This window comes from Eptatretus burgeri, chromosome 14 (assembly GCF_056783735.1).
Source record: "Eptatretus burgeri isolate ZD-2024b chromosome 14, Ebu_testis_v1, whole genome shotgun sequence".
Classification (NCBI taxonomy): domain Eukaryota; kingdom Metazoa; phylum Chordata; class Myxini; order Myxiniformes; family Myxinidae; genus Eptatretus; species Eptatretus burgeri.
The window spans coordinates 69,371,443-69,396,442 of record NC_140974.1 but is presented as its reverse complement, the minus strand read 5'-3'; the positions used below and the strand labels follow the sequence as shown (position 1 = coordinate 69,396,442).

The following is a 25,000-nucleotide window of genomic DNA, read 5'->3' as shown; positions in this document are numbered from 1 at the left end:
TATCGGGTAGTGTCAAATTCCAAAATAATCATATATCGCGGCACATTTTTTTACAGCAAATCATTTTGTTTTGGGAGTGATTGAGGCAGCGATATGTTGCCTATACATCGCCGAGGTTCAACATTTTGTCTGATTGAAAATAAAATCCTGAAGGTTTGGATTAATATGAAGCAACTTTTACTTCATAATTTTTTCTCTCTGAGGAGCATTTCCGTGTTTCAAGGTGGACAACATTAGCCTATTATGGCCTACATATTGTTGTGGACATGGTTCCAAGGGGTAAATGATCTTCAGTACAACAGTAGTTATTTATTTAAGCCTGGTGTGGGCTTAGTGGTTAGTGTGGCTGGCTTGGGATCTCAGGGTCCTGAGTTTGAGCCCTGTTGGCTGCTGAATTAACACTAGGTGGGGTTGACTCAGCCTGTCATCCTCCTGAGGTTGGTGAAATGAGTACCAATGTACTGGTAAAAGGAGTACATCATCTATTTCTGGAGTACAGCATATATGGTAAAAGGAGACACTATTGGTCTGGTCGCTCTGATGGATACCATGCCCAAGGAGTTGCTGTAGCTGTGTCTAATAAGCTGATTCCAATGGTAATTGAGGTAACACTGGTGAACAAGCGTATTGCGAGATGAAGGATTTGTCATTCCTTGGGAGTCGTTTCCCTGGTCTCTGTTTGTGCTCCAACTGAGAAGAGTGATCTCACCGGGAAGGACACATTCTTCGCCACGCTCAATTCAGTGGTTGATCAGTGCCCCAGGCGAGATACACTTCTCGTCTTGGGGGATTTCAATGCATCAATTGGAACTGGTAAGTATGATTATGAGACATGTTTTGGTCCCCATGCGTCTGGAGCTGAACAAGAATAGCACTAAGTTACTTGACTTTGCAAGAAGTCATGAACTTAGGGTGGCTGATTCATGGTTTCAGCACCCACAGCCTTATTGCTGGACTTGGTATTCCAACGCTGGTTATGTGGCAAAGGAGATTGATCATGTGCTTGTTGATAGTCACTGGAGGATGAAGCAGAACTGCAGGGTCTACCAAAGTGCTCAGTTCCTCAATACCAACCTCAGGCTTATGGTAGCAACTCTGAAGTTGCAGCTTAAATCTGGGAGAATGGTACCATCCCAGCCAAGGCTGGATGTTGGCAAGTTCAAGGACGAAAGGGTAGCTGAGGAGTTTGCGAACAAGCTGAGTGGAGATTTGGGGGGTCTGGGTGCTTTGGGGAATTCTGAAGAGTTGTGGAGTGCCTTCAAGCCCACCATCCCTGATGTTGCTGGTGGATGTCTTGGAACTCACCGTGGGGCGAAGAAGAATTTTGTCTCTCAAGGGACACTGGATACCATTGACCAGAGTCACAGGGCCAGGCTGAATGGCAGAGCTGAGCTGTTCAGGGAGTGGAGGCGTAAAACTGGACATGCACTGAGGGTGAACAAGGAGGTCTATGTGTGAGGAATCTGTGAGGGGGTAGAGCATCACCTGTGGTCAAGTGATTCTCATCCTGCTTACAGGGGAATTCACGCATTGCATTCATCCAAGCCGATCCCTCGGTGTACTGCAATTAGAGCGTAGTGTGGTAGGCTGTTGACAGAGGAGTCTGAAGTGAAGGCCCGCTGGGCCGGTTACTTGGAGTGGATGATCCACCAGCTGTTGAAGTGGATATCAGGGGTGTTACTATTCCTATTGCTGACCCTCCAATCAACTGTGATCCACCATCGTTTGTGGAAATACAGGCTGCGGTGAACTGGTTGAAATGGGGTAAAGCTCCTGGGATTTGTGGTGTCCATGCTGAACTTCTCAAGGCCGGTGGAAATGCTGCACTCATGTCATTGCATGCAGTTTTGTGCTCTTCTTGGAACACAGGCATCATCCCAACTGACTGGAAGAGGACTTGCTGTCCCTCTCTGGAAAGGGAAGGGTGATTGCCAGGACGGCAACATCTACCGAGGGGTGACGCTGCTCTCAGTGCCGGGCAACGTCTTTGCTCGGATAATTCTTGATAGGGTTCGCCACCATCTGCTTGAGCACCAGCATCCAGAGCAGTCAGGATTTACACCAAAGATGTCAACGATTGAACGTATCCTTGCTCTTCGGGTCTTCACCGAATGCAGACGAGAATTTCGGCAGGAGCTGCTTGCAGCCAATGTTGATCTCTGCAAAACGTTTTATTCAGTCAATGAGGATGCCCTCTGGAGGATTCTTGGTCTTCGTGGGGTGCCTCCAAAACTGATCATTCTGATGTCTGAACAATACTCTGGTAAGGAGAGTGCTGTGAGATGTGGTGATACCATCTCCGACTTATTTCCAGTTGCTAATGTAATTCGTCAGGGGTGTGTGCTGGCCCCCACACATTTCAGCACTTGTATGGACTGGATTCTAGGGAGGATGTCAGAGAGATCAAGCTGCGGTGCTTCGTTTGACAATGTCAAAATCTCTGACATTGATTTCACAGATGATGCAGTCATCTTTGCGGACACTCTGGAAATCCTTTTGGGGGCCTTCAAGGTGCTGATTGAGGAGTCAGAGCCACTTGGATTATAGGTTTCCTGGGTCAAAACTAAGATCCAGGCTTTCATTGACATATTGGATGCTGCTATCTTGTCTGTACCAGTTTGTGGTAAGGAAGTTGAGGTCACGGAGAGATTCACTTAGCTTGGCAGTGATATTCATGTCTCTGCTGGCTGTGAGACAGAGGTAAATAGACGTCTGGGTTGGGCCTGGGGAGTCATGGATTCACTGGATAATGGGGTGTGGTGCTGTCGGTACCTGTGCAGGAGGACAAAAGTCCGAATCTTCAGGTCCTTGGTGCTTCCATTCTTGCTCTACGGATGTGAGACTTGGACTCTGACCAAGGATCTGAGATGGAGACTTAATTACATTGGTACTAGGTCTCTTCAGAGAATCCTTGGCTATTGCTGGTCGGACTTTGTGTCTGAGCATTTGCTGAGAGAGACTCAAATGAGATTTGTTACCTGCATAGTCCGTGAGCGTCAGCTGCGGCTGTATGGATATGTGGCTCATTTTCCTGATGCTGATCCTGCTCACCAGATGCTCTCAACAATGGAGCCTCGTGAGCGGAGGAGGCCAATGGGCTGACCACTGGCTTTGTGGTTGCAAGTTGATCTACATCTCAAGGAGATAGGGATGGGCCAGGCATCTGCTTGGGGACTGCCAGACGGAGGTCCCTGGAGTACTGGCAGAAAGTGGACGCAGTGACGTGCTGATCTGGCATATGCTCCTATACCTGACCTGACCCCCCAACAAATATTTGGTATTTGCTCACTTCTAGGAAGTTGCACACACAATTTCAATGACACTTGACCACAACCTTGATCACCTGTGATGTCCCAAAGTTTGTTCATGAAATATAAAAAATTTAGGGGCAATAACCCTGGGTGCTCACCTCATTGGGGCTGGAGAAGAAAACCACTAAATATTTCATGGAGAAGAAAGTAAATACCTAAGCATTTTTGTTTTTCAATGCAGTGAACAAACTTTGGTACATCACGGGTGATGAAGGTTGTGGTCACGTTTCATTGTTTCAAAATTGTGTGTGTAGTTTCGGAAAAGAAACCAAAATACATATTTTGGGGAGCAACCCCCTGTAATCACCCTTAGACCACAATCTTTTTTAATGCGATGAACAAACTTTGGTCCATCATGGGTGATAAAGGTACTAGTCAAGTTTCATCAAAATCGTGTGTGTAGTTTCTGAGAAGAAAGCAAATACCTATTTTGGACTGCAACCCCCCTCCCACCCACCCCCCTCCTGGAAACACCCTTAGACCCCGATTATTTTTTCATGTCATGAACCAATTTTAGTAGATCATGGGTGGTGAAGGTTGTTTGTCAAGTTTGATCGGAATTGTGTGTGTAGTTTCGGACAAGAAACCAAAATACATATTTTGGGGAGCAAACCCCTGTAAAGCACCCTTAGACCCCAATCTTTTTTTAAATGTCGTGACCAAACCTTGGTCCATTACGGGTGATGAAGGTTGTCATCAAGTTTCATCGGAATTGCATGTTTAGTTTCTGAGACGCAAGCAAATACCTATTTTGGGGGGCAACGCCCAGTGGACCCACTTCGGGCCAGATTTCTTTGTTTTGTTTTTTAATGCCATGACAAACTTTGGTACATACTGGATGATGAAGGTTGTGGTCAAGTTTCATCAAAATCGAATGTGTAGTTTCAGAGAGGAAGTTGCAAATGTTTGTGGATGGACGGACGGACAATGTGCCATCCCATAAACTCCCAAGAACAACGTTCCAGGTGAGTTAAATATTATGGTCTCGAGGAGTCTGGGGGGGATTTGAGCTGCAAGCATAGGTATTTGTCCTCTTCTCTGAAACCACACACACGATTTCAATGAAACCATTACAACCTTCACCACCCATGAGGTACTAAAGTTTCTTCACGACATTAAAAAAAGAGGGGCAATACCCTGGGCACTGACCTGGTAGAATAATGATACTGAGTAGGAAGTCAATGTGGGACAGAATCAGCAAAATGTACCAATGAACCAATTTTATAGCAAATACCTATTTTGGTGGGCAAAGCCACAATACCCCCTATAAATCCCTTTAGACACCGATTTAAAAAATATATATATATCTATATATATATATATCGTGAACAAACTTTGGTACATTATGGGTGATGAAGGTTGTGGTGAAGTTTCATAAAAATTGTGTGTGAAGTTTCAGAGAAGAAAGCAAATACATATTTTGGGGGGTGACCCCCCCTTAAACCCCTTCAGATATCAATGTTTTAATGTCGTGAACAAACTTTGGTGCATCATGGGTGATGAAGGTTGTGGTCAAGTTTCATTGGAATTGTTTGTGTAGTTTCAGAGAAGTTAGCAAAGACCTCTTTTGGGGGGCAACACCACTGCAGGTCCCCTTGGACTCCAATTTTATTAATGGTGTGATCAAACTTTGGTGCATCATGGGTGATGAAGGTTGTGGTCAAGTTTCATCATAATTGTGTGTAGTTTCACAGAAAAAAGCAAATACCTATTTTGGGGGGCAACCCCCATCGACCTCAATAGGGACTTGACCACAACCTTCATCACCTGTGATGTACCAAAGTTTGTTCACACCATAAAAAATAATTGGGGACGAAGTGGGTCTACTGGGGGTTGGAGGGGGGGTTTGCCCCCCAAAATAGGTATTTGCTTTTTTTCTCTGAAACCACGTACACAACTCCGATTAAACTTGGCCACAACCTTTCAGCACCCATGATGTCGACCGAGAAGAACGACGTGTTTGAATTGGGAGACTATCATGTGGAAATAATGTAAACTTTCATCTTCCTCGGTTCGAAGATTGAAGTGGGTAGATAATGTGAGCAGTGGATGTCCGCTGGGGAATAATTTATCCCTTAAAGTGCACTAGTCAATAATGTATCAAAGTCCACTAATGAATGCTGGCAGATGGTACAACAGGCCTAAAGTCCCCTCAAAAGGACAATAGACTCAAGGATGCAATGCCATGCTAAAACCACAAGGATGACAGTTCATAGCTAGGCTACAAATGAGACCCAGACGAGGTAGACCAAAGGCAAGACCACTGGCTCTGATCTATCCTATCAATCCAATAATAATAATTTATTTCATTTATTCATATACAGCCTGTGGTTTCTTGGCTGAATCATTTCTGGGGGTATGGCTGTGCCACTCATGCAATGCCCCCTATCACCAGTAAGCTGGTACTTATTTTAGCGATCTCGGAAAGATGACAGGCTGAGTCAACCCGCCTGGTGGTAATTCAAAGGACTGACAGGGGCTACATAAGACCCTAAGCCAGTCACCTTTACCGTTAAGCCAACACCAGATTTAATCCAATAATCATTATAAAAAGTGATAAAAAGCTGACAGGTATCTGCGAGTTTCACTTTGATAGCTTATGCATATAATTGGCAACACCTGCTCATGAAGCGAAGGTTCTTTCCACAAACAGAGAAAGAAAATGAGGAAACATGATAATTAAAAAGAAAAACTTTATTGCAAGGAATAATATACACCTTCACTATCTTCATACATCAATATAAAAGTTAACAAAAACAGGTTATAGTTGAGAAAATCCTTATTCATAAATCAAGGCACCACCAGCTAGTACACTTATCCAGCGGGCAACACTCAGATACAAGTTTTAATCACCAAGTGGTCTTCAAACGGGAGATCGCACAGGCATCGTGTGCGAGGTCGTAAGTATCCTCGCAATCTCACCTTCTACATATTGCGTTCACATAATTCCTCCTTCCCCTTTGGAGGATACGGAACACCTGGTACACGATGCCTGCTTGTCCCAGCTGAAGACCACTTCGTGGTCGAAACATCGGATATCAGCCTTGCCTCAGGTTGAGTAGCTATACCAGTTGGCAGTGCCTTCATTTTAGAACTTTTAATGCAATATATATATATATATACCTGCAGGATAACAATGTGGAAACAGTATTTCAAAGCCAAATAATATAGGGTTGGTATTATAGAGACCGCCGGCAAAACAAAGCCATCTGGCAATTCTCACTTCTTTCATCGTCAGCAATTTCAAATTATCTGTTGGGAAAACAAACCAAAAAAATACAATTGTCATAAATAATTATATTTACGATTATAAATAGTATTCGCTTATTTTAATATAATGAGTACATGGAGAAACTTTGAGGGAATATAGACAACTAATAATAAAACAAATTGAATTTCCAAAAAATAAAAATCTTACCAGAATGCTCTTCCACTGATTGTAATCAAAAAATTATGAGCTTCATATTTTTTTTGCTGCTTTTTGCCATTACGAAGACCTTCGACATTCCTCTTTGCAAGTCGAATAGTTTTACCCAGACTGCCGTTTGAAGATTCCTCATCAGTTCTTGACAGCTGATTCCACTCTGCAGACAACAGTTGCATCAGACACTTTCACAACATGTTGAAGAATAACTGCTCTCGCATCTTCCTAACTAAGAAATTGGAAGAGGAAGTGATGCTGAAGACTTTCTGTTTCGGTTCCCTATTTATTTTGACATCCAAAAAGTTTTAGTTAATCTGTCTAACTTTACATTATCTAGTGGATCTCACTTCTCACCTCCGGTCTCAAGGTGGATGTTTATGTCTCCTTGCGGAATGTCCGTTGTTACAAGGTCCTTAGTTTCCTCTAAATTTTCTTCGTCTTCAACAGGAACTGCAAATGGACACATCATGGCCATGAAAAATGATCTTGTTTAACATTTACTTTATTCAATATATGCACAAAAAACAGGTATTCATGAGTGGCTTTAAAGTATGTGTATGTGTATGAGGTGCATCGTTCAAATTTAGTAAGCTGTTGGGACAAAATTACTGGAAACAACTAAATGGATGAATGAGTTACTTACTGTAGGTGTGGTTCACATACCTGCAATGGCGGCAGCAATAAGTAGGCAGCAGGAGGCGAAGAGCAGCAGGAAATGTCCGCTTGCCATGGTGCTTCTGGCAGTCGATGAGTTTGCAATCTCGTGCAAGCCAACTGATACCAAAGTTGCAAATCACTGTTTATATGAGTGTTGTTTTGATTAACTCCTCCCAAAGTAAACATTTTTCCTCTCCCCAGACAGGGAAGAAAAAAAAAATCGCAGAAACAGGGTGGGATGTCTGGTAAACCACAGCAGGATTGAGTGGGGGAAAGTGCGATGGTACAAATGGAAATTGTGTGAATTGTTTCCTTTAAAATGTATTTTTAAACAGTCCAAAGAATCTACTTACTCAAAAATACATCTCAATTGGGATCTTTGATAAAATGCAAATTTTTTTCATCATCACCGTTGCGATTAAAGGAGGCCATACTGTATAACAAGCAAAATGTGAGGGTCGTTCAAGGTTGATTCGCACTTTTTATTGGAGAAATAAAAAAATTATGGGGCGATCGATGAAATTTCATCTAATTCTCAAAATATTCCTGACTATACACGTACACACTTGTCCCATCAATATGGTCGCAACTCGATACCAGCTGCATATAAATCTTTAGGATGGAACCGCAGCCATTTCAGGTCATACGCTTTGAGCTAGTCATCGTTCATTAACTTCATGTCTCCCAGATATTATATGAGTGGTCCAAATATAAGAATATCTAAAGTTAACACATACAAACTATATGGGGTTTTACTTAAAACTCTTCAACCAAACTGCACTCGAGTAATAATGATCGAATTTGTTTTGTAATGTTGAGGATTATTGTGCAGAAAAATCACACCGTGAGCTTGGCTCACTTCATTGCAAAGTCATTGTCGTTCTGCGTGTTGAGGGTTTTTCCAGACGCAATACATTTCTCATTAATCAAACTGTTCAATCTTGAGTGTTAAAAAAATTACACCACAGTACTTTTGGTTGTAGTACACGAATACAATCACTTATATTTTGACAAATGATTTATATTTCATTCAATTTTAAATAGTTTGCAGAACAAGTCCAACTATTATTTAAGCTACACGTAGTTTTTGTATTTCTCATTTTCTCATTTTGTTGAACCATAATCTTTACAGAGCAGTTTATGCCAAAGCAGTTTCTTCGGAAGGGTGATTCTCGGTGGTTTGCCATTGTATTCCGAGGGTTGTTTTCCATGCTCTTTCCTTTTAAATTGTGAACGTCAAGCAAGGAAGTAGATAGTACCGTTTTTAAAGTCTTTAGAATGATTTGGTTGGGGTTTCGAACCTTCAACGTCCCAGACTCAGAGCGGACGCTCTAACCATTACTGTATGCCACAGAGTGTGGTCGTTTTTGTATAATGACCCAAAATGAAACTGTCTGATTGTTGTGCAGTGAAATTATTAAATTAGGTTTTTGTAAAGTGACACATTATTCAACTAAAAGGGTGTTATTTTTCTTTATATGATCGAGGCTCATGGAAGAACATGGCAATTTGGTAAAAAGGCAAAGAACCGACAGGAGGACAACAGTTTAACTCAATAAGCAACAGAATGAACGATGTTTTTGTCCATTGACATTATGAAACTAATGTGACTTTTTTTTATAGAGTGACAGATTAAATTAATGCGGTTGTTGTACAGCAACATTATTAAACTAATGAGGTTTTTATACAATGACATTAAATTAAGAGGGTTGTCATATACTATGCAGCAATGTTCGAGAGAGAGAGAGAGAGAGAGAGAGAGAGAGAGAGAGAGAGAGAGAGAGAGAGAGAGAGAGAGAGAGAGAGAGAGAGAGAGAGAGAGAGAGAGAGAGAGAGAGAGAGAGAGAGAGAGAGAGAGAGAGAGAGAGAGAGAGAGAGAGAGAGAGAGAGAGAGAGAGAGAGAGAGAGAGAGAGAGAGAGAGAGAGAGAGAGAGAGAGAGAGAGAGAGAGAGAGAGAGAGAGAGAGAGAGAGAGAGAGAGAGAGAGAGAGAGAGAGAGAGAGAGAGAGAGAGAGAGAGAGAGAGAGAGAGAGAGAGAGAGAGAGAGAGAGAGAGAGAGAGAGAGAGAGAGAGAGAGAGAGAGAGAGAGAGAGAGAGAGAGAGAGAGAGAGAGAGAGAGAGAGAGAGAGAGAGAGAGAGAGAGAGAGAGAGAGAGAGAGAGAGAGAGAGAGAGAGAGAGAGAGAGAGAGAGAGAGAGAGAGAGAGAGAGAGAGAGAGAGAGAGAGAGAGAGAGCAGCCTGTGGCTGCTGGTTGCATCATTGGTTGGGACACGGCTATGCTGCTGATGTAGTGTTCCCCTTACCAGTACACTGGTGCTCATTTTGCCGACCTCAGAAGGATGACAGGCTGAGTCAACCTCCTGGTGTATTTTAATTCAGCGGCCAATGAGGCTTGAACTCAGGACCCTAGGATCCCAAGCAGCCACCCTAACCACTAAGCCAACACCAGGCTCATGCAGCAATGTTAAACTAATAGGATTGTTGTCAGCAATGTTATTAAACTAATGGGGTTTATACAATGAATTAAAAACTATGTGTAGAACTGACTTTAAAACTACATGTGAACTCATAGGGTTTTAAACAAACACATATGAAATTAATAGGGTTCTAAACATAGTTTCCACACCTCGTATAAAAACACTATTAAGTTATAGTGTTTTCATTCTATGACATTAAATTAATGGGGTTGGTATGTATTAATGTTATTCAACTAATATGATTTGTATACAATGCCACATTAAATTAATAGGCTTGTTGTACAGCATTCTTATTAAACTAATCGGGTTTTTATACAATGCCACATTAAATTAAAAGGTTGTTGTACAGCAATGTAATTTAACTAATAGGGCTTTTATACAATGACATTAAATTAAGAGGGTTGTTATATACTATGCAGCAATGTTAAACTAATGGGATTGTTCTTCAGCAATGTTGTTAAACTAATAGGATTTTTATACAAACACATGTGAAATTAATATGGTTTTTATATAGCAATGTTATTAAACCAATTGGTTTTATAGAATGATAGATTAAATTAATAGTGTTGTTATATAGCAACGGTATTAAACTAATTGTTTATTTTATACGATGACATTGAATTAATAAGGTTGTTGTGTAGCAACATTGTTAAACTAATAGGGTTTTTATACAATGACACATTCAATTAAGAGGGTTGTTGTACAGCAATGTTATTAAACTAATAGGGTTTTTATGCAATGATATTAAATTAATTGGGTCATTATATAGTAATGTTAAGCCTGGTGTTGGCTTAGTGGTTAGGGTGGTGGCTTGGGATCCCAGGGTCCTGAGTTCAAGCTCCGTTGGCTGCTGAATTAACACCAGGGGGTTGACTCAGCCTGTCATCCTTCCGAGGTCGGCAAAATGAGTACCAGTGTACTGGTCCCGGTGTATGCCCCGGTAAGAATAGGTGTACCATATCCCTGTGTGTCGTAAGAGATGACCAGGGTTGGCGTCAGGAAGGGCATCCGGCCATAAAAAAAAACATTGCCTCAAGAAAAAAACCTCTGCACAGCAGGGAAAAATGGCTGTAAAAACGGTCATTATATAGTAATGTTATTAAACTAATATGATTTTTATACAATGACAAATTAAATTAAAAGGGTTGTTGTACAGCAATGTTATTAAACTAAAAGAGTTTTATACAATGACACATTTAAATTCATAGGGTCGTTATATAGTAATGTTATTGAACTATTGTAATATGATTTTTATACAATGCCACATTATATTAAAAGGGTTGTTGTACAGCAATGTTATTAAATTAATGAGGTTTCTTTTCATACAATGAAACATTAAATTGATAGGGTTGTTATATAGCAGCGTTATTAAACTAATTATAGGGTTTTTATGCAATGATACAATAAATTAATAGGGTTCTTATAGAGCAATATTGTTAAACTAATTATAGGGTTTTTATACAACGATGCATTAAATTAATAGGGTTCTTATATATGTAAGTGGGGTTATGAATGCAGATGAGTGCTTAGTCCAACTAAGTTTTATTCATCCATTGAAGAGATGAGTGAACCCAGGAGTAGAAAATAAATAAATAAACAAATAAACCAAAAGCCACAAAAAAACCTGCAACAGACATTGATGCAGTTTGTTAGGACATGCCAATACACAGTACATAGTTTTAACAATGTAAATCAATTACAGTTCAAATCAAACGGAACAGAATCCCAGATAACAGCTTTCTTTTGTTAAACATAACAATACTTATTGTTTAATCATCCACCCCACATCTATTAATTTAATCATCTATTTATTTAATCATCGACCCCACAAACATAACAATACTTATTGTTATTCACATGTACAAGTATTGTTATGTTTGTGGGGTAGATGGAGAAATTTCATCGTAAAGATAGGATTGTATAGAGTAGCACAGTCCGTGGATGAGCAGGAGGCATCTTGATGTAATTTAAATATGGAAACTGTCAGCTTAATATTGTTACGTGTCACTCCACGGGGGGCAGTGCTGTGTTAATTAGGTAGGGTTGAAGGCTAATTTCTCCTAGTATGTGATTTATGTGAGGTAGCAACCTTTTCCCTGTGAACCTGTGAGTTAGTGACCCTGTGACCTTTTCCCACGTTTTTGTATTCACAAAACCAGCAATAAAAGAATTATGTTCTTACAACAACAACAACAACAACAACAGAGCCGAACATTCCAGAGCAGGTGAAAATCCTGGCTTCGTACCAGCAACTCACGCCCCTGAAGCTTATGATTGGTCAGTGTCACGTCAGTGAGGGGGGCATGATCGAAGAGCAGATAGTTGTGTGAGGAACACGGTTGAGACAGAGGGTCTCATTTTCGCTCTCCTCTCGGCACAACGAAATAGCAGCACAATTCTTGTTGTTCTTGCTGGTGTGAACTCGTTCAAGTACTGAAACAAGACACTAGCCATTGACTGTTTGGCTGGGTCATGAAGTTTGTACATTTCTGAGGAGAAGGGGCAAGGGAGACGAGGAGATAGTTGTGTGAGGTACGCAGTGGACAAAGAGGGTCTTGCTCACTGGCTTCTCCTCGACATAACAAAGAAGGCAGTGTGATTTTCATGTTCATGCTGTGTGAATTTGCCCGCGTACTGGAGAAAGATGATCCAGTTCGGTTGAGTTGGCTGTTCGGTTGAGTCTATTACTGTTCGGTTGAGTCACGAAGTTGTACGTTTTTGTATGTGTGTGTGTGTGTGTGTGTGTGTGTGTGTGTGTGTGTGTGTGTGTGTGTGTGTGTGTGTGTGTGTGTGTGTGTGTGTGTGTGTGTGTGTGTGTGTGTGTGAGAGAGAGAGAGAGAGAGAGAGAGAGAGAGAGAGAGAGAGAGAGAGAGAGAGAGAGAGAGAGAGAGAGAGAGAGAGAGAGAGAGAGAGAGAGAGAGAGAGAGAGAGAGAGAGAGAGAGAGAGAGAGAGAGAGAGAGAGAGAGAGAGAGAGAGAGAGAGAGAGAGAGAGAGAGGAGCATGCCTCAGCCATAGCTTGGCATTATCCCGTTGTGTGTTTGAAGAGGAAGGAGGGCCATCGTTGTGAGCGGACCTGGTGTAAGAGAGGAGCGCGATCGGCAGGTTAGTTTGTGAGAAGAAGCTGCATGGCGGTTGGTAAGCTCTGGCATTGAATACCGCCACACAAATTACCTCACGCACGATTCCCACGCAGAGAGCGGCTTGGCGCCATTTTTGGTATGGTTTCCTGTGCAGGACGACGTGGTTCGATCCCCAAGCTCCTCAAAGATGATCTCTGGACAAAGCTAAATGTCAGAATAAAGGGAAGGATTTTCTTTTATTTTATCTTTCCCCTTGTCTGTATTTAAGTCCATGTGGAGACGTCTCAAAATTAGCTTCAGTTTACCGCACGTTTTTATTATCACACGTTCATTTATTCCCATTATAAATATTTGATTAATATTCATTAAACGCTTATTTATTAAATTTGCTTGTGTCTGTCTATTCGTCATGGGTTCGAGTATAAACCCTTGTGCTTCCATCCTGGTGAACACTTCTGGTACGTGTCTTTGCCACCCTCCATCCCGTGTGCGCCATAATCTCCAAGGATTGCGTGTTTGCCTCTAAGGTAGAACCGTTCGGCAATCCGTCCAGGTCAGTGTTAACCGCCCCGTCCGTGACAATTGGATCAGGGTAATTAACTTAACGGACGTGGACACGACAGTATTATGATTGTCAATCAATGATGTCATCATTTACACCATCCTGAACAATAATTGAAATACACATGAACTGCACTTCGTCATTCTTTTACATCACAGCTGAAAACATCAGTTGCATTCGAACCCTCATTTCTCCAATGGAATTTGCTATAAACTACAGTTCAAAATGTACATCGAGATGACGTAGGAGGAAAATATATATTGCATGACAAACGAGGCTCCCAATTATAAAATATGAAAATAACGGTGATATTTAAACTCGTTCCTTTAACTCACCCTCAGATAACAAAGTATCTCAGCAACTGTAGATCATACAGTGCTGCAAGCACTGACTAGTCCTAATATCAAAACAATTCACTTCGTATCACCAAAGAGGAAGTATTAACCAAAACTCAAACTTATAACGCTAAAACATACAGTATCTATCATCCTGAATGATAGTTAGAATTTTTCCCACAGCCGTTATAATGGTGCGCAGCGGGTCGTCTCGTCGCAGTACAACTGCTGACAGAGCAAACAGTACTATAACTGAATATTTGCAATGTACTAGCCTGTTGATGGTGATGATGGCAGTTCTTCACAGATGAAGATCAAGGGAAGACTTGTTGGCATGAAAAGGCCAATCCTGGATTTACAGGGCCTGGAGCATCTGGGGCATGGGACATCCTGTCCTGCAGGGACTTGAGTTGCCACTGATTCTTTCCTCCCTCTGCATTTCTCCTCTGCAGCCTCACGTCTGTCTACCTCAAAGCGGCGAGACGCATTATTAATGTCTGACCGCCAGCCGTCTCTATCTGCAGCATCCTTCTCACAAATCTTGTGGTCGATGCAGACAAGGTGAGCTGTCTCTTGAACTGGTCTTTGAAATGCTTTCGGGGAGCGTCCCTGTTGCGTTTGTCAGATCGTAATTGGCCGTAGAAGACAGATTTTGGCATTCTTAAGTCCTCCATCCGTGCAACATGTCCAGACCAGCCTGTTGCAAACATAACAATGACATGTTATCAGCAAGGGAAGCAAACCTACCCGCCATTTTGCTCAGTTTAAATGAACGTCCATTTGGAAATCGCTCTGGACGAACAGCGCGTTAAATCGCAAGATGGCATGAGATGGTGACTAGCATTATGGGAAACACAAGGATACTTATTTTATAAAGAGGGATAGAGAAACCACGAAACCACAATCAAATAACATGTAAATGTCAACAATCTATAACAGCAACAATTGTTTCAGGAAAAACTTTCATCTACGTCTGAGATACTTCCAAGTCTCTGGAAACCACCAGTAATTCCGAGCACGTCTGGAATGCACCATTTATATGTTCATAAACTCCTTTACACATACAATGACACATTAAACTAGATATCTGCGATCACAAAGCGATCACCAACGGAAAGCCTCCCCTGACCGGGAGAGACTAACCATTGGCGATCGCCTGCGACTTACCCTCACCACGTGATGCAATGAGGGCCATATCTTTTTTTTCGGATCACCATGTATCCTTGTACTTCAAGAAAACGTGTCCCCATCTAAAAATCTATCCATAAAACTCAACTTCATGAAAATCAGAGCAAAATTATTCAAGTTATGATTTTAAAAAGGTGTTCTTTGTTAAGTAGGTCAAGGACCCGAAACAAATATCAGGTGCACAACTTTAGTGCAGATACATCATTTGATGCAACGATGTCTTCGAAGGCCAAGTGGCCTATGAAATTCCACATTGGCAAAATTGAGCGATTTTTTTTTGTTAAACGTTTTTTTTTTCAGACTTTTCAAGGTCATTTCACCTTGACCTTTAATCCAGAGCAGTATGATGTACATCAAGTGTGAATGTGCCTTGCTGCGGGGCTTACGCTATCAACAGAGAGCAATTTCATTCTGATCAGACAAACCTTATTCGAGTTTTGATGAAAAATACGAAAATGTCTATTATTAGGTAATGACCTAAAAATTAGATCAAGGTCAGAAAACTATGTTCACACTTTTTATTCCCATTATTGTTGAAATTTTTATTTTGAAAGTACCAGCCAGCTCCGACATACAGCTTGGACATTGGGAGAAAGAGCTCATGGTGATTTGGTGTTCTTATGGGTGTAAGACCTTGACTTTTCACCCGGAGGAATATGATGTAAATAAAGCATAAATGCGCTTTGCTCCAGGCTGTCTCGGGTCAGCAATTTCGTTCCGATCAGACTAACACAAGTTGAGCTATGGTGACAAATGTCAAAACGTCTATATTGGGTCATGACCTTCAAACTCAGGTCAAGGTCAAAATTTATATCAGAAACACATACTTTGTGTTCCCTTTATTGATGCAAAATTTAATTTTAAGAAAAACCGAAATGGTAGATTACTCATATGGGTGTAAGGCCTTGACCTTTAACCCATCCATCCATCCATCCATCCATGGAGACCATACTCTGTGCAGAGCGTTGGTGCTGCCTAAGCAGTCTCCTTGGCTATTGGACACAATCCTGGATGGGTCGCCACTCCAACACAGGATACCAGCATGTTGGCACTCATTTTGCCAACCTCGGAAGGATGACAGGCGGAGTCAACCCCACCTGGTATTAATTCAACAGCTGAGTGGGATTTGAACTCAGGATCCTCAGATCTCAAGCCCACCACTCTAACCATTAAGGCAACACCAGGCATACCTTTAACCTGGAGGGGTATGATGTAACTTAAGCTTAAATGCGGCTATCTAGGGAGGGCAACATCGTTCTGATTGGGCAAAATGAGCATGATGGTGAAAAAAAAGTTAAAATATCTATAATTCGGTCATGACCTTAAAACGAGGTCAATGTCAAAATTAGGTCAACCCCGCCTACTTTATACGTGCATTATTGATGAAAAATTTCATTCTGAAAGTCCCAGCTCTGATATACAGCTCGGACATTGATACAGTTTGGAAATTTGGAGTGTTGAGAGTGCAGGAAGAGTTTTTTTTTTCTAAATGGTGGTTTAGTACTCCCTTGTGGTCTCTCAAACTCTGTGTGGCCATGAAAAATTGGGGATGCTAATTGTAGAAACAAACCCTACAACCGCAATAAGCCTTCCCCAATGCTATCGGGGGATGCCGTTATGTTTAGAATTCACATGTTGAGAATTCATGTTTGGAAAATGGCAGTGACGTCAAAAGGAACGGAAGTGATTTTTTTTCTATGACGTCGTAGGTGCCTTCGTTATGACGTCATAATTGCATACATGCGGCACGACATCCGATCAGTATGAAAATGTTTGAGGGTCATCTTGGGATAAATAGGTCAACAAAAAAAATTGATGACATCATCGGTCATGTCATTCAGCTGCCATATTTAAAATAAAAAAATTTAAACCTGAAAAAATTGCTGAAACGGCTGAACAGATTGAGGCAAAACTTTACAGCAATGACCGCCTATCCATGAGGAACAAAACTTTACCACCGATGTCATCGTAAGTCATATGGTCTGGCAGCCACCTTGGATTTACCCTAAAACCTTCAAAAATCTTCTTCGAGAGAACGTCTGAACAGATTGTGGGTAAACTTCACAGAAATGTTCCACATGACTTGCGGATACTGGGGTCATAAAGAATAATTTAAAGGTCACGTGGTTCGGTGGCCATATTGGATTGAAGAACAATAGTAAATAAAGTTTTCTCTGAAACCGCTTATCCAATCAAAGTGGAATTTGGCAAATGTCATCCACCACAATTGCTGCATAAACTGTGAAAATGATGACATCATAGGTCATGTGGTGTGACAGCCATATTCGTTTGAAAACCGAAACTTTCAAACCCATTTTCTCCACAACCGTTAAACACATCAATAAGAATCATTACATTACATGGAGCAAGAGAATGGATCATAACTGCAAAGTTTCAAATCGACAGCTAAAGCAGCTTCCAAAATATAATTTTGTTATTTTCCATGAAACCAATGTGGCTGCCAAACCACATGACTGATGACGTCATTGTTAAATTAAATATATGCAGCAAGGGTCGTGGATCATACCTGCAAAGTCCAGTATTGATTGGTTATTTGGTTTCACAGAAATAATTATTTTATCATCCCCAAGAAATCATGTTATATACTGCAGAGAGCTGTTTATGTCTGTGTGTGAGTTGGTCATAAGCACCGCTCATTCTGCAGGCCAGGCCTTCTCTCATCTCATCAAACGTCACAAGCACCTCCTTTTAGCTAAGCTCTGCCTTTAACTACAGCCGCCCAGAAATAGCGGCCATATTTTTCACTTCACATTGCTCAACGTGCTTACACAGGCCTCAAGTAGTGTACATTTGAAGACTCAACAACGCGCCTTCTATGATAAAATAAAGATACCGTTTTGAGGAAAGAAATGTACAATATGATTACACCTCAAACGAGGGAATGCATCGTGGTAATGATCTAATCACACACCGCCCAATAACAAGGAATAACTCGAGGGGGAGCACTCAGGAGAGTGCAAAACCTCCGCCGCCAATACTGCTGGGTCACTCAAGTGAACCTTATATCTTATTCATTAAATATGATGTCAACAGTGCTGATAGAGTTATAGTTCTTTTCTCCAACATTTTTTTTTGGGGGGGGGAGGTTGGAAATCACTGAAAACATGTAGAAATGCAAAAAAAAGAAATCTAAATTTTGTTGAAAAAAAAGTTTCAAAATTTTTTTTTTCTCTAACAATTTTTTTTTGGGGGGGGGAGTTGGAAATCACTTAAAACATGTAGAAATGCAAAAAAATATTTTTCTCTAACAATTTTTTTGGGGGGGGTTGGAAATCACTTAAAACATGTAGAAATGCAAAAAAAAAAAAAATTTTTCTCTAAATTTTTGGGGGGGGGTAACATTTTTTGGGGGGGTGTTGGAAATCACTTAAAACATGTAGAAATGCAAAAAAAAAATTCTCTAACAATTTTTTTGGGGGGGTGGAAAATCACTTAAAACATGTAGAAATGCAAAAAAAAAAAAATTTCTCTTAACTTTTTTTTTGGGGGGGGGGACCAAGTCCAAAATCTAATGGCATGCTCCTTGGACCATACCTAACTCCCCCACCAAGCTTCGTCGAAATCCGTCGAGGAGTTTTTCCATAATACTGTTCACAAACAAACAAACAAGCAGTCATAGACTGGTACTTATAGAATCGTCAACTTGACCTCTGACCTTGTCTAATAAAAGCTGTCTCGAGAGAAGGTAGCGATGCAAACCAGAGGTTTCTACGATGATTCTGTACCAAACCATCAAAAATCGAATGTTTTGGATGTTTGACCTCACTGTGACCTCGACCTTTGACCGATTTTGACCAAAATCTAATCAGCGCTAGCCATCACCCTCCTGAATCACGTGGTATAATTTGACATTGGTAGCTTCTTCCGTTCTCGAGTTATCTGTACCAAACCATCAAAAATCGAATATTTGACCTCACTGTGACCTTGACCTTTGACCGATTTCGTCCAAAATCTAATCAGCACTAGCCATCACCCTCCTGAATCACGTGGTGTAATTTGACATTGGTAGCTTCTTCCGTTCTCGAGTTATCGTGCCTACAAACAAACAAACTAACTAACTAACAAACAAACAGTCATAGACTGGTACTTACGAAATCGTCAACTTGACCTCTGACCTTGTCTAATAAAAGCTCTCTTGAGAAGGTAGCGACACAAACCAGAAGTTTCTACGATGATTCTGTACCAAACCATCAAAAATCGAATGTTTTGGATGTTTGACCTCACTGTGACCTCGACCTTTGACCGATTTTGACCAAAATCTAATCAGCGCTAGCCACCACCCTCCTGAATCACGTGGTGTAATTTGACATTGGAAGCTTCTTCCGTTCTCGAGTTATCATTTTTTTGGATGTTTGACCTCACTGTGACCTTGACCTTTGACCGATTTTGACCAAAATCTAATCAGCGCTAGCCATCACCCTCCTGAATCACGTGGTGTAATTTGACATTGGTAGCTTCTTCCGTTCTCGAGTTATCTGTACCAAACCATCAAAAATCGAATATTTGACCTCACCGTGACCTCGACCTTTGACCGATTTTGAACAAAATCTAATCACCACTAGCCATCACCCTCCTGAATCACGTGGTGTAATTTGACATTGGTAGCTTCTTCCGTTCTCGAGTTATCGTGCCTACAAACAAACAAACAAACAAACAGAAACGGAAGGCATCAATATACTTACGAAATCTTTAGATTTCGTAAGTAACAAACAAACAGAAAGGGGTGAAAACAGTAACCTCCGATCTTCAATGGTGGAGGTTAACAAGGAAATTCAACACAGGTGGAGGCCATTCACCCCGAGCTGTTTTCCACAAGACTCCCACCAACAGCACTCCAAACGTAATCACCCATCAATGCTCAAACTACCTACAAGTCTTATCAACATCCCCATACCCTTCTATCTCCATAACATCCAGGTAACTATCTAATCCTAATTTAAACTTATCTACTTTTTCTGCTTTCACTACCTTTCCAGGGAGACCATTCCATGCATTCACTACTCTCTGAGTGAAAGACCCCTACCTTACTACCGTATTAACTCTCTTCTTCTTTACTCTCAGGCTCTGGCCCCTGGTTCTATCATTGTCCACTCTGTTGAATAATTCATCTTCACTTATTTTATCTATGCCTTTCATTATCATATCTCCTCGTAACCGCCTCCTTTCTAGTGTATAAAGCCCTGTCTCCTTCAGCCGCTCCTCATCACTGAGTCGAGCTAGGCCCGGAATCATTCAATGAAAGTACGTTAATTTTCAGATTATACAGAGGAAAGAAAATCGTGGTCTTTCATTAAAAATATTTTTCGTTTTTGCCCGACTTTTAAAAGCTTAGAAACAAACCAATGGATATGTAATGCACACGTTGTATGAAGTGAATAAACATTAACATCGTCTTGGTCGTGAAGATTTAATATACACCGTCCAATGAAGTTACGTGGATTCTCTTGTTATGCAGAGGAAAGAAAATCGTGCTCTTTCATCAGTAAAATTCTCCTTCGGGAGCCGATAACAAAAATCTGATGTGCCGCAAGATGCGTGTGGTGCTCGCGGTGCACCCCAAGCGGCTGCGGGACCGCCATCGGACGGCTTGTGTGCATCGAAATAGTGAGAGGGAGCATGGGAAAATTGCGTGGTATGAGAGCGAGAGAGAAAGAAAACCGTGGAGTGGATCGTGAGAGCAAACGGGTGGGAAGGACCGCAACCGCAAGGCAGCTAGAGTGTGTGTGAGATGGAATGAGAGTGAGCGTGGGGAAACTATGTGGTATAAAAGAGCAAAGAAGAAAGAAAACCGTGGAGTGGATCGTGTGAATGAGTAGTGTGCGAAACACAGCGGGACAGCCCGTGTGTAGAAGTGGTGTGAAATCTGCGGGATGTGTATGGAGATATTTGTGGAAAGTCCCACGTTGCAAAAGTGACCGTGGCAAAGCTCACACGGCGACATCTATGCGAGTGACGTCTGCGGGGATCCCTTCCATCTCCACTCTCTTTCAAGGCTTCTTCTTATTAACCCTTTCATCTCAACTCCCTTTCAAAGCGTGGTTCAGGTGTCCCATCGAAGCAGGGTTGTATCTCAGTGGGTGTGGGGTGGGAGGGGGAGGGGAAATGGTACCCAGCCATAACTGCTCGCAGTTATAAAGCAGAGCAACCCCTCCAATTATTATTATCCCCCGCCAACCAATGAAGTTGGCGGGGGATATAGAAATGGGTTCCGTCCGTCCGTCCCTACGGCCGTCCGTCCATCCGCCACATTTCGTTTCCGGAGCTTAACTACAAATCCCCTCAAGATATATTTTTATCCCCCGCCAACCTACGAAGTTGGCGGGGGATATAGAAATGGGTTCCGTACGTCCGTCCGTCCGTCACATTTCGTTTCCGGAGCTTAACTACAAATCCCCTCAAGATATATTTTTATCCCCCGCCAACCTACGAAGTTGGCGGGGGATATAGAAATGGGTTCCGTACGTCCGTCCGTCCGTCACATTTCGTTTCCGGAGCTTAACTACAAATCCCCTCAAGATATATTTACGAAATTTGGTACACATATCAAGCAAGTGGTGAACTGGTGCCTTTTGATATTTAGAGATTTTCCCCAAAAAAAATTCTGTCACTTTCCATGGAAACAAGTTGGGTATTAAGAAATAATTGAGGTTAACCTTTGTTTCCAGAGCATAGTTGCAAAACTATGAACTATTTCTTTATGAAATTTGGTATACACATCAAGAATAAATTAAACTGGTGCTTTTTGCTACTTGTCCTCATTTACTATGGCGGGGATATCGAAGACTTTGTCTTCAACGGATGCTAGTTTTTCTTATTCCGCCGGCAATTTTGGGGGTTTTTTCGCTTTAAAATTAATTTTCTCGCCAACAGTTCGTCTGATCGACACGAAATTTTCACCGGATTATGTATCTTTTTTCGTGGAATACTTAGTTGCTAATTATGACGTCATAGCTCACGTGGTATGGGTGCCACATTTGAAAAAGGAAAAAGTTTTGACCGCTGTATTTCCGAAACCGCACAATAGAAAAAATTGAAACTTGGCACATGGCAAGAACTCCCCATGGGGAGGAAGTGTGATTTTTTTTCATGACGTCATTGGTGAAGTGGTATCCCGGTGAAGATTCGACACGTAGAATGCTGCATCCGAAAAATTTGAAATTTCTTGAGCGTCATCTATGCAGCAACTCATGGGGACAAAAAAACAAATATGACATCATAGGTCACATGGTTTGGCAGGCATATTGTTTTGAATTTTTTTTTTTAATCTTCTCCAGAACGGCTAGACAGATTGGGGCAAAACTTTACACACGTTTCCCAAAGACATGCTTGTACAAGTTTGTTAATTTCTAATTGATAGGTCACATGGTTTGGGAGCCATATTGAATTTACCCGAAAGCCTTCAAACATCTTCTCCAGAACGGCTGGTCAGATCGAGGGGAAACTTCAAACACGTATTCTCCAAGATTAGGGGATACAAGTTTGTGAATGAATAATTGCTCGGTCACATGGTTTGGCAGCCATATCGGATTTAAGAAAATAGTAACGAATGTTTTCTTTGGAACCACTTATTCTATCAATGCGAAACTTTGCGACTATCATATAACGCCATTACTGCATAAAGGGTAACAATTATGACATCACATGTCACATGTTTTGGTGGCCATCTTGGATATAAAAATGCACCTTATCCGATTAACACAAAACTTAACAAGCGTGATCCCCTACCACATTAGAGGCAGAATGTAAACTTATGATGTCACCGGTCATGTGGTTCATCAGCCATATTGGATTGAAAATTGAAAATTTCGTTTAATCTTCTTCTCTGAGACAACTGAACAGATTGAGGCAAAACTATACAGGTATTACCACCTATCCATGATGAACACAAAGTTCTCTACCCTTTTTGACATAGGTCACATGGTTTGGCAACCATATTGGATTGAAGAAAAATATTAAATAATATTTGCTCTGGAACCACTTCATCAATCAACAACAAACTACAGAGTTATGATCTAGTTGCATGGGGAATGTATGTTTAAATTTCAAACCGATCGGCGGCAAGGTCTGGCAGCCAGAATTAATTAATTATTTGGATCTGAGGACTTTTAGAAAAAATGTTTTTTTTTTTTTTTGCAAAAAGCTTACTTAGCTGTGCCTGCATGTGTTTGAGGGTACAGGTGTAGCAATTCAATTGATACCGATGATGGTCCAAGGAAAAAAATAGTCAACTGTGTACATAATAAATAGATGGAACTGGCCTGTTCCTCGGTCCATAACTTGTGACTCCTACGTCATAAAGAAACAGGTGTGGCCTCATTAGACTCAGGGGAATCCCGCTTTACTCTCTGCACCCATGGTGTCAACATTTATCACTTTGTGTTCAGGTTATTTAAACAACAATTCAATTGATGTTCAATTGAACAATTCAATTCAAACGATGTATTCAGGAAAAATGGCTAACTGCTTAGGTAATGCATAGATTGAACATCGCGTTACTTGGTTCATAACTCGTCAATCCCGTGTTGTATCAAAGCAGGACATCTTGGTACACGGTCATCACTGCCAGCAGTTATATAGTGGCAGTTCGAGTTATGTCTTATTTGTTACGTAACACACCAGTAAACAAACGCCACACAAACACCACACAAAACAAATCTTGGCAAGGGTCTGCAATCTCTGATTGCTCTTTTTCTTGTTACCTCTACCACCGAAGGTGAAGGTTTTTTCACCCCTTTCTGTCTGTTTGTATGTTTGTATACAGGATATCTCAAAAAGTTGTGGACGGATCTGAATGAAATTTTGTGTACCGGATCGATGTGTGACAACGACTAATTGATTAGATTTTTGTGAAAATCCGGATCCGGATCCAATTACTCGAATTTTTTTTAGTAATTCTTCACCATTGAGAGATAGGGCAAAAACGATATGTAGCACGATATTTCAAAAAGTTGTGGACGAATTCGGATGAAACTTGGTGGACAGGTTGGGTGTGTGACAAGGACGAATTGATTCAATTTTAGTGAAGATCCGAATCCTGATCTGGATACGAGAATCATTTAATTTTTAAAGGGATTCTTCACCATTGAGAGATCGGGCCAAAAACGATATAGTACTGTTTTGCATTATATATAAAAAAATGTATTTGACCCGATATGTTCTTGTGGATCAGGCATTACGTGGTGGAGGTAGTGGATCTACCGAGCGCCCTTCTAGTTGTTTAGGAAATTATTCACAGTTCACAAAAACTTTATAAAACAAAGTCTTTTTCAACGATTTGTCTTTTTAAGTCCAAACGACAGATCAAATGGAATTGAAAGTTCTCACCTTTGAAAATGTCTTCTGAGGCCGCGGTCAATATGTCCTTGCTTTTCTCACCTTATATGTACAGAAATATCTTTCTTATCATGGTTAATTATAAACTGCATTCTTTTCACCTCTATTTAATGCAGGAATTTCTCTGAGACTGGGCATTGTCCTGTTGTCGACGATACACCAGTAATGGTAAGTTTGGTTTTGTAGATATTCAATAATATGAACAATCAAATTAACATTAAAAAATGTTTTTAATGTAAAACAGAATTCATGAATGTGACAAATGATGATTTCTTTTACCTCCGTCCCTCATATACGTATACATATATAGACTGTACATATAAATATATATATATATATATACACATAATATATACTGAACATATATATATATACATAATATATACTGTACATATATATGTATATTCTGAATGCTTACACTAAGGGCTTTAGAATTGCCTCTAATAACCTCTTAAGGATTTTCTAAAGGTGCTGTTAAACCTCTTGCTGACCTAATGAATAGTTAATTGAGAAAACTTGTGATTTCAGTTGAAATAAAATTTAAAAATTTAATGCAAGATGATGAGGTCTACACGGTTTTAGCAAGTCATTCATTGGTGGTATGACTGCCGAT

General features: G+C 40.9%; 3 protein-coding genes across 5 annotated transcripts in view; 1 reads left to right on the top strand and 2 right to left on the bottom strand.

The window, feature by feature from the left end:
• The window catches only part of LOC147013542 (steroid 17-alpha-hydroxylase/17,20 lyase-like), a 132,941-nt gene that overhangs the window by 74,492 nt on the left and 33,449 nt on the right, over positions 1-25,000 (bottom strand). Inside the window, exon 1 of one of the 3 annotated variants that reach the window (XM_085855421.1) lies at positions 24,379-24,423. The exons of the other annotated variants lie outside the window; for them this stretch is intronic. The gene's annotated coding sequence lies outside the window, so the exon portion shown is untranslated. Of the gene's footprint in view, positions 1-24,378; positions 24,424-25,000 lie in introns of those variants that run through there. 3 annotated transcript variants of the gene reach the window in all.
• Positions 5,991-7,557, bottom strand: LOC147013543 (uncharacterized). Its single transcript, XM_085855413.1, has 4 exons — positions 7,399-7,557; positions 7,090-7,185; positions 6,730-6,895; positions 5,991-6,563 (listed from the first exon to the last, which is right to left on the bottom strand). Coding segments are annotated over exons 1-4 (330 nt in total). The 5' UTR covers positions 7,466-7,557; the 3' UTR covers positions 5,991-6,562.
• The window catches only part of LOC147013541 (myosin light chain 5-like), a 53,681-nt gene continuing 53,184 nt past the window's right edge, over positions 24,504-25,000 (top strand). The window contains exon 1 of the mRNA XM_085855422.1: positions 24,504-24,555. Within this exon, the coding sequence (XP_085711548.1) occupies positions 24,553-24,555 (3 nt within the window). The 5' untranslated portion in view covers positions 24,504-24,552. The remainder of the gene's footprint in view (positions 24,556-25,000) is intronic.

Bases quoted from the DNA above. Each gene is read 5' to 3' on its own strand.
- LOC147013543 (XM_085855413.1), bottom strand. From the start codon at position 7,465: ATGGCAAGCGGACATTTCCTGCTGCTCTTCGCCTCCTGCTGCCTACTT. The intron at 7,186-7,398 runs GTATGTGAACCA...GTCCATTTGCAG, and splicing joins TATTGCTGCCGCCATTGCAG to TTCCTGTTGAAGACGAAGAA. The intron at 6,896-7,089 runs GTGAGAAGTGAG...TGTTGTCTGCAG, and splicing joins CATCCACCTTGAGACCGGAG to AGTGGAATCAGCTGTCAAGA.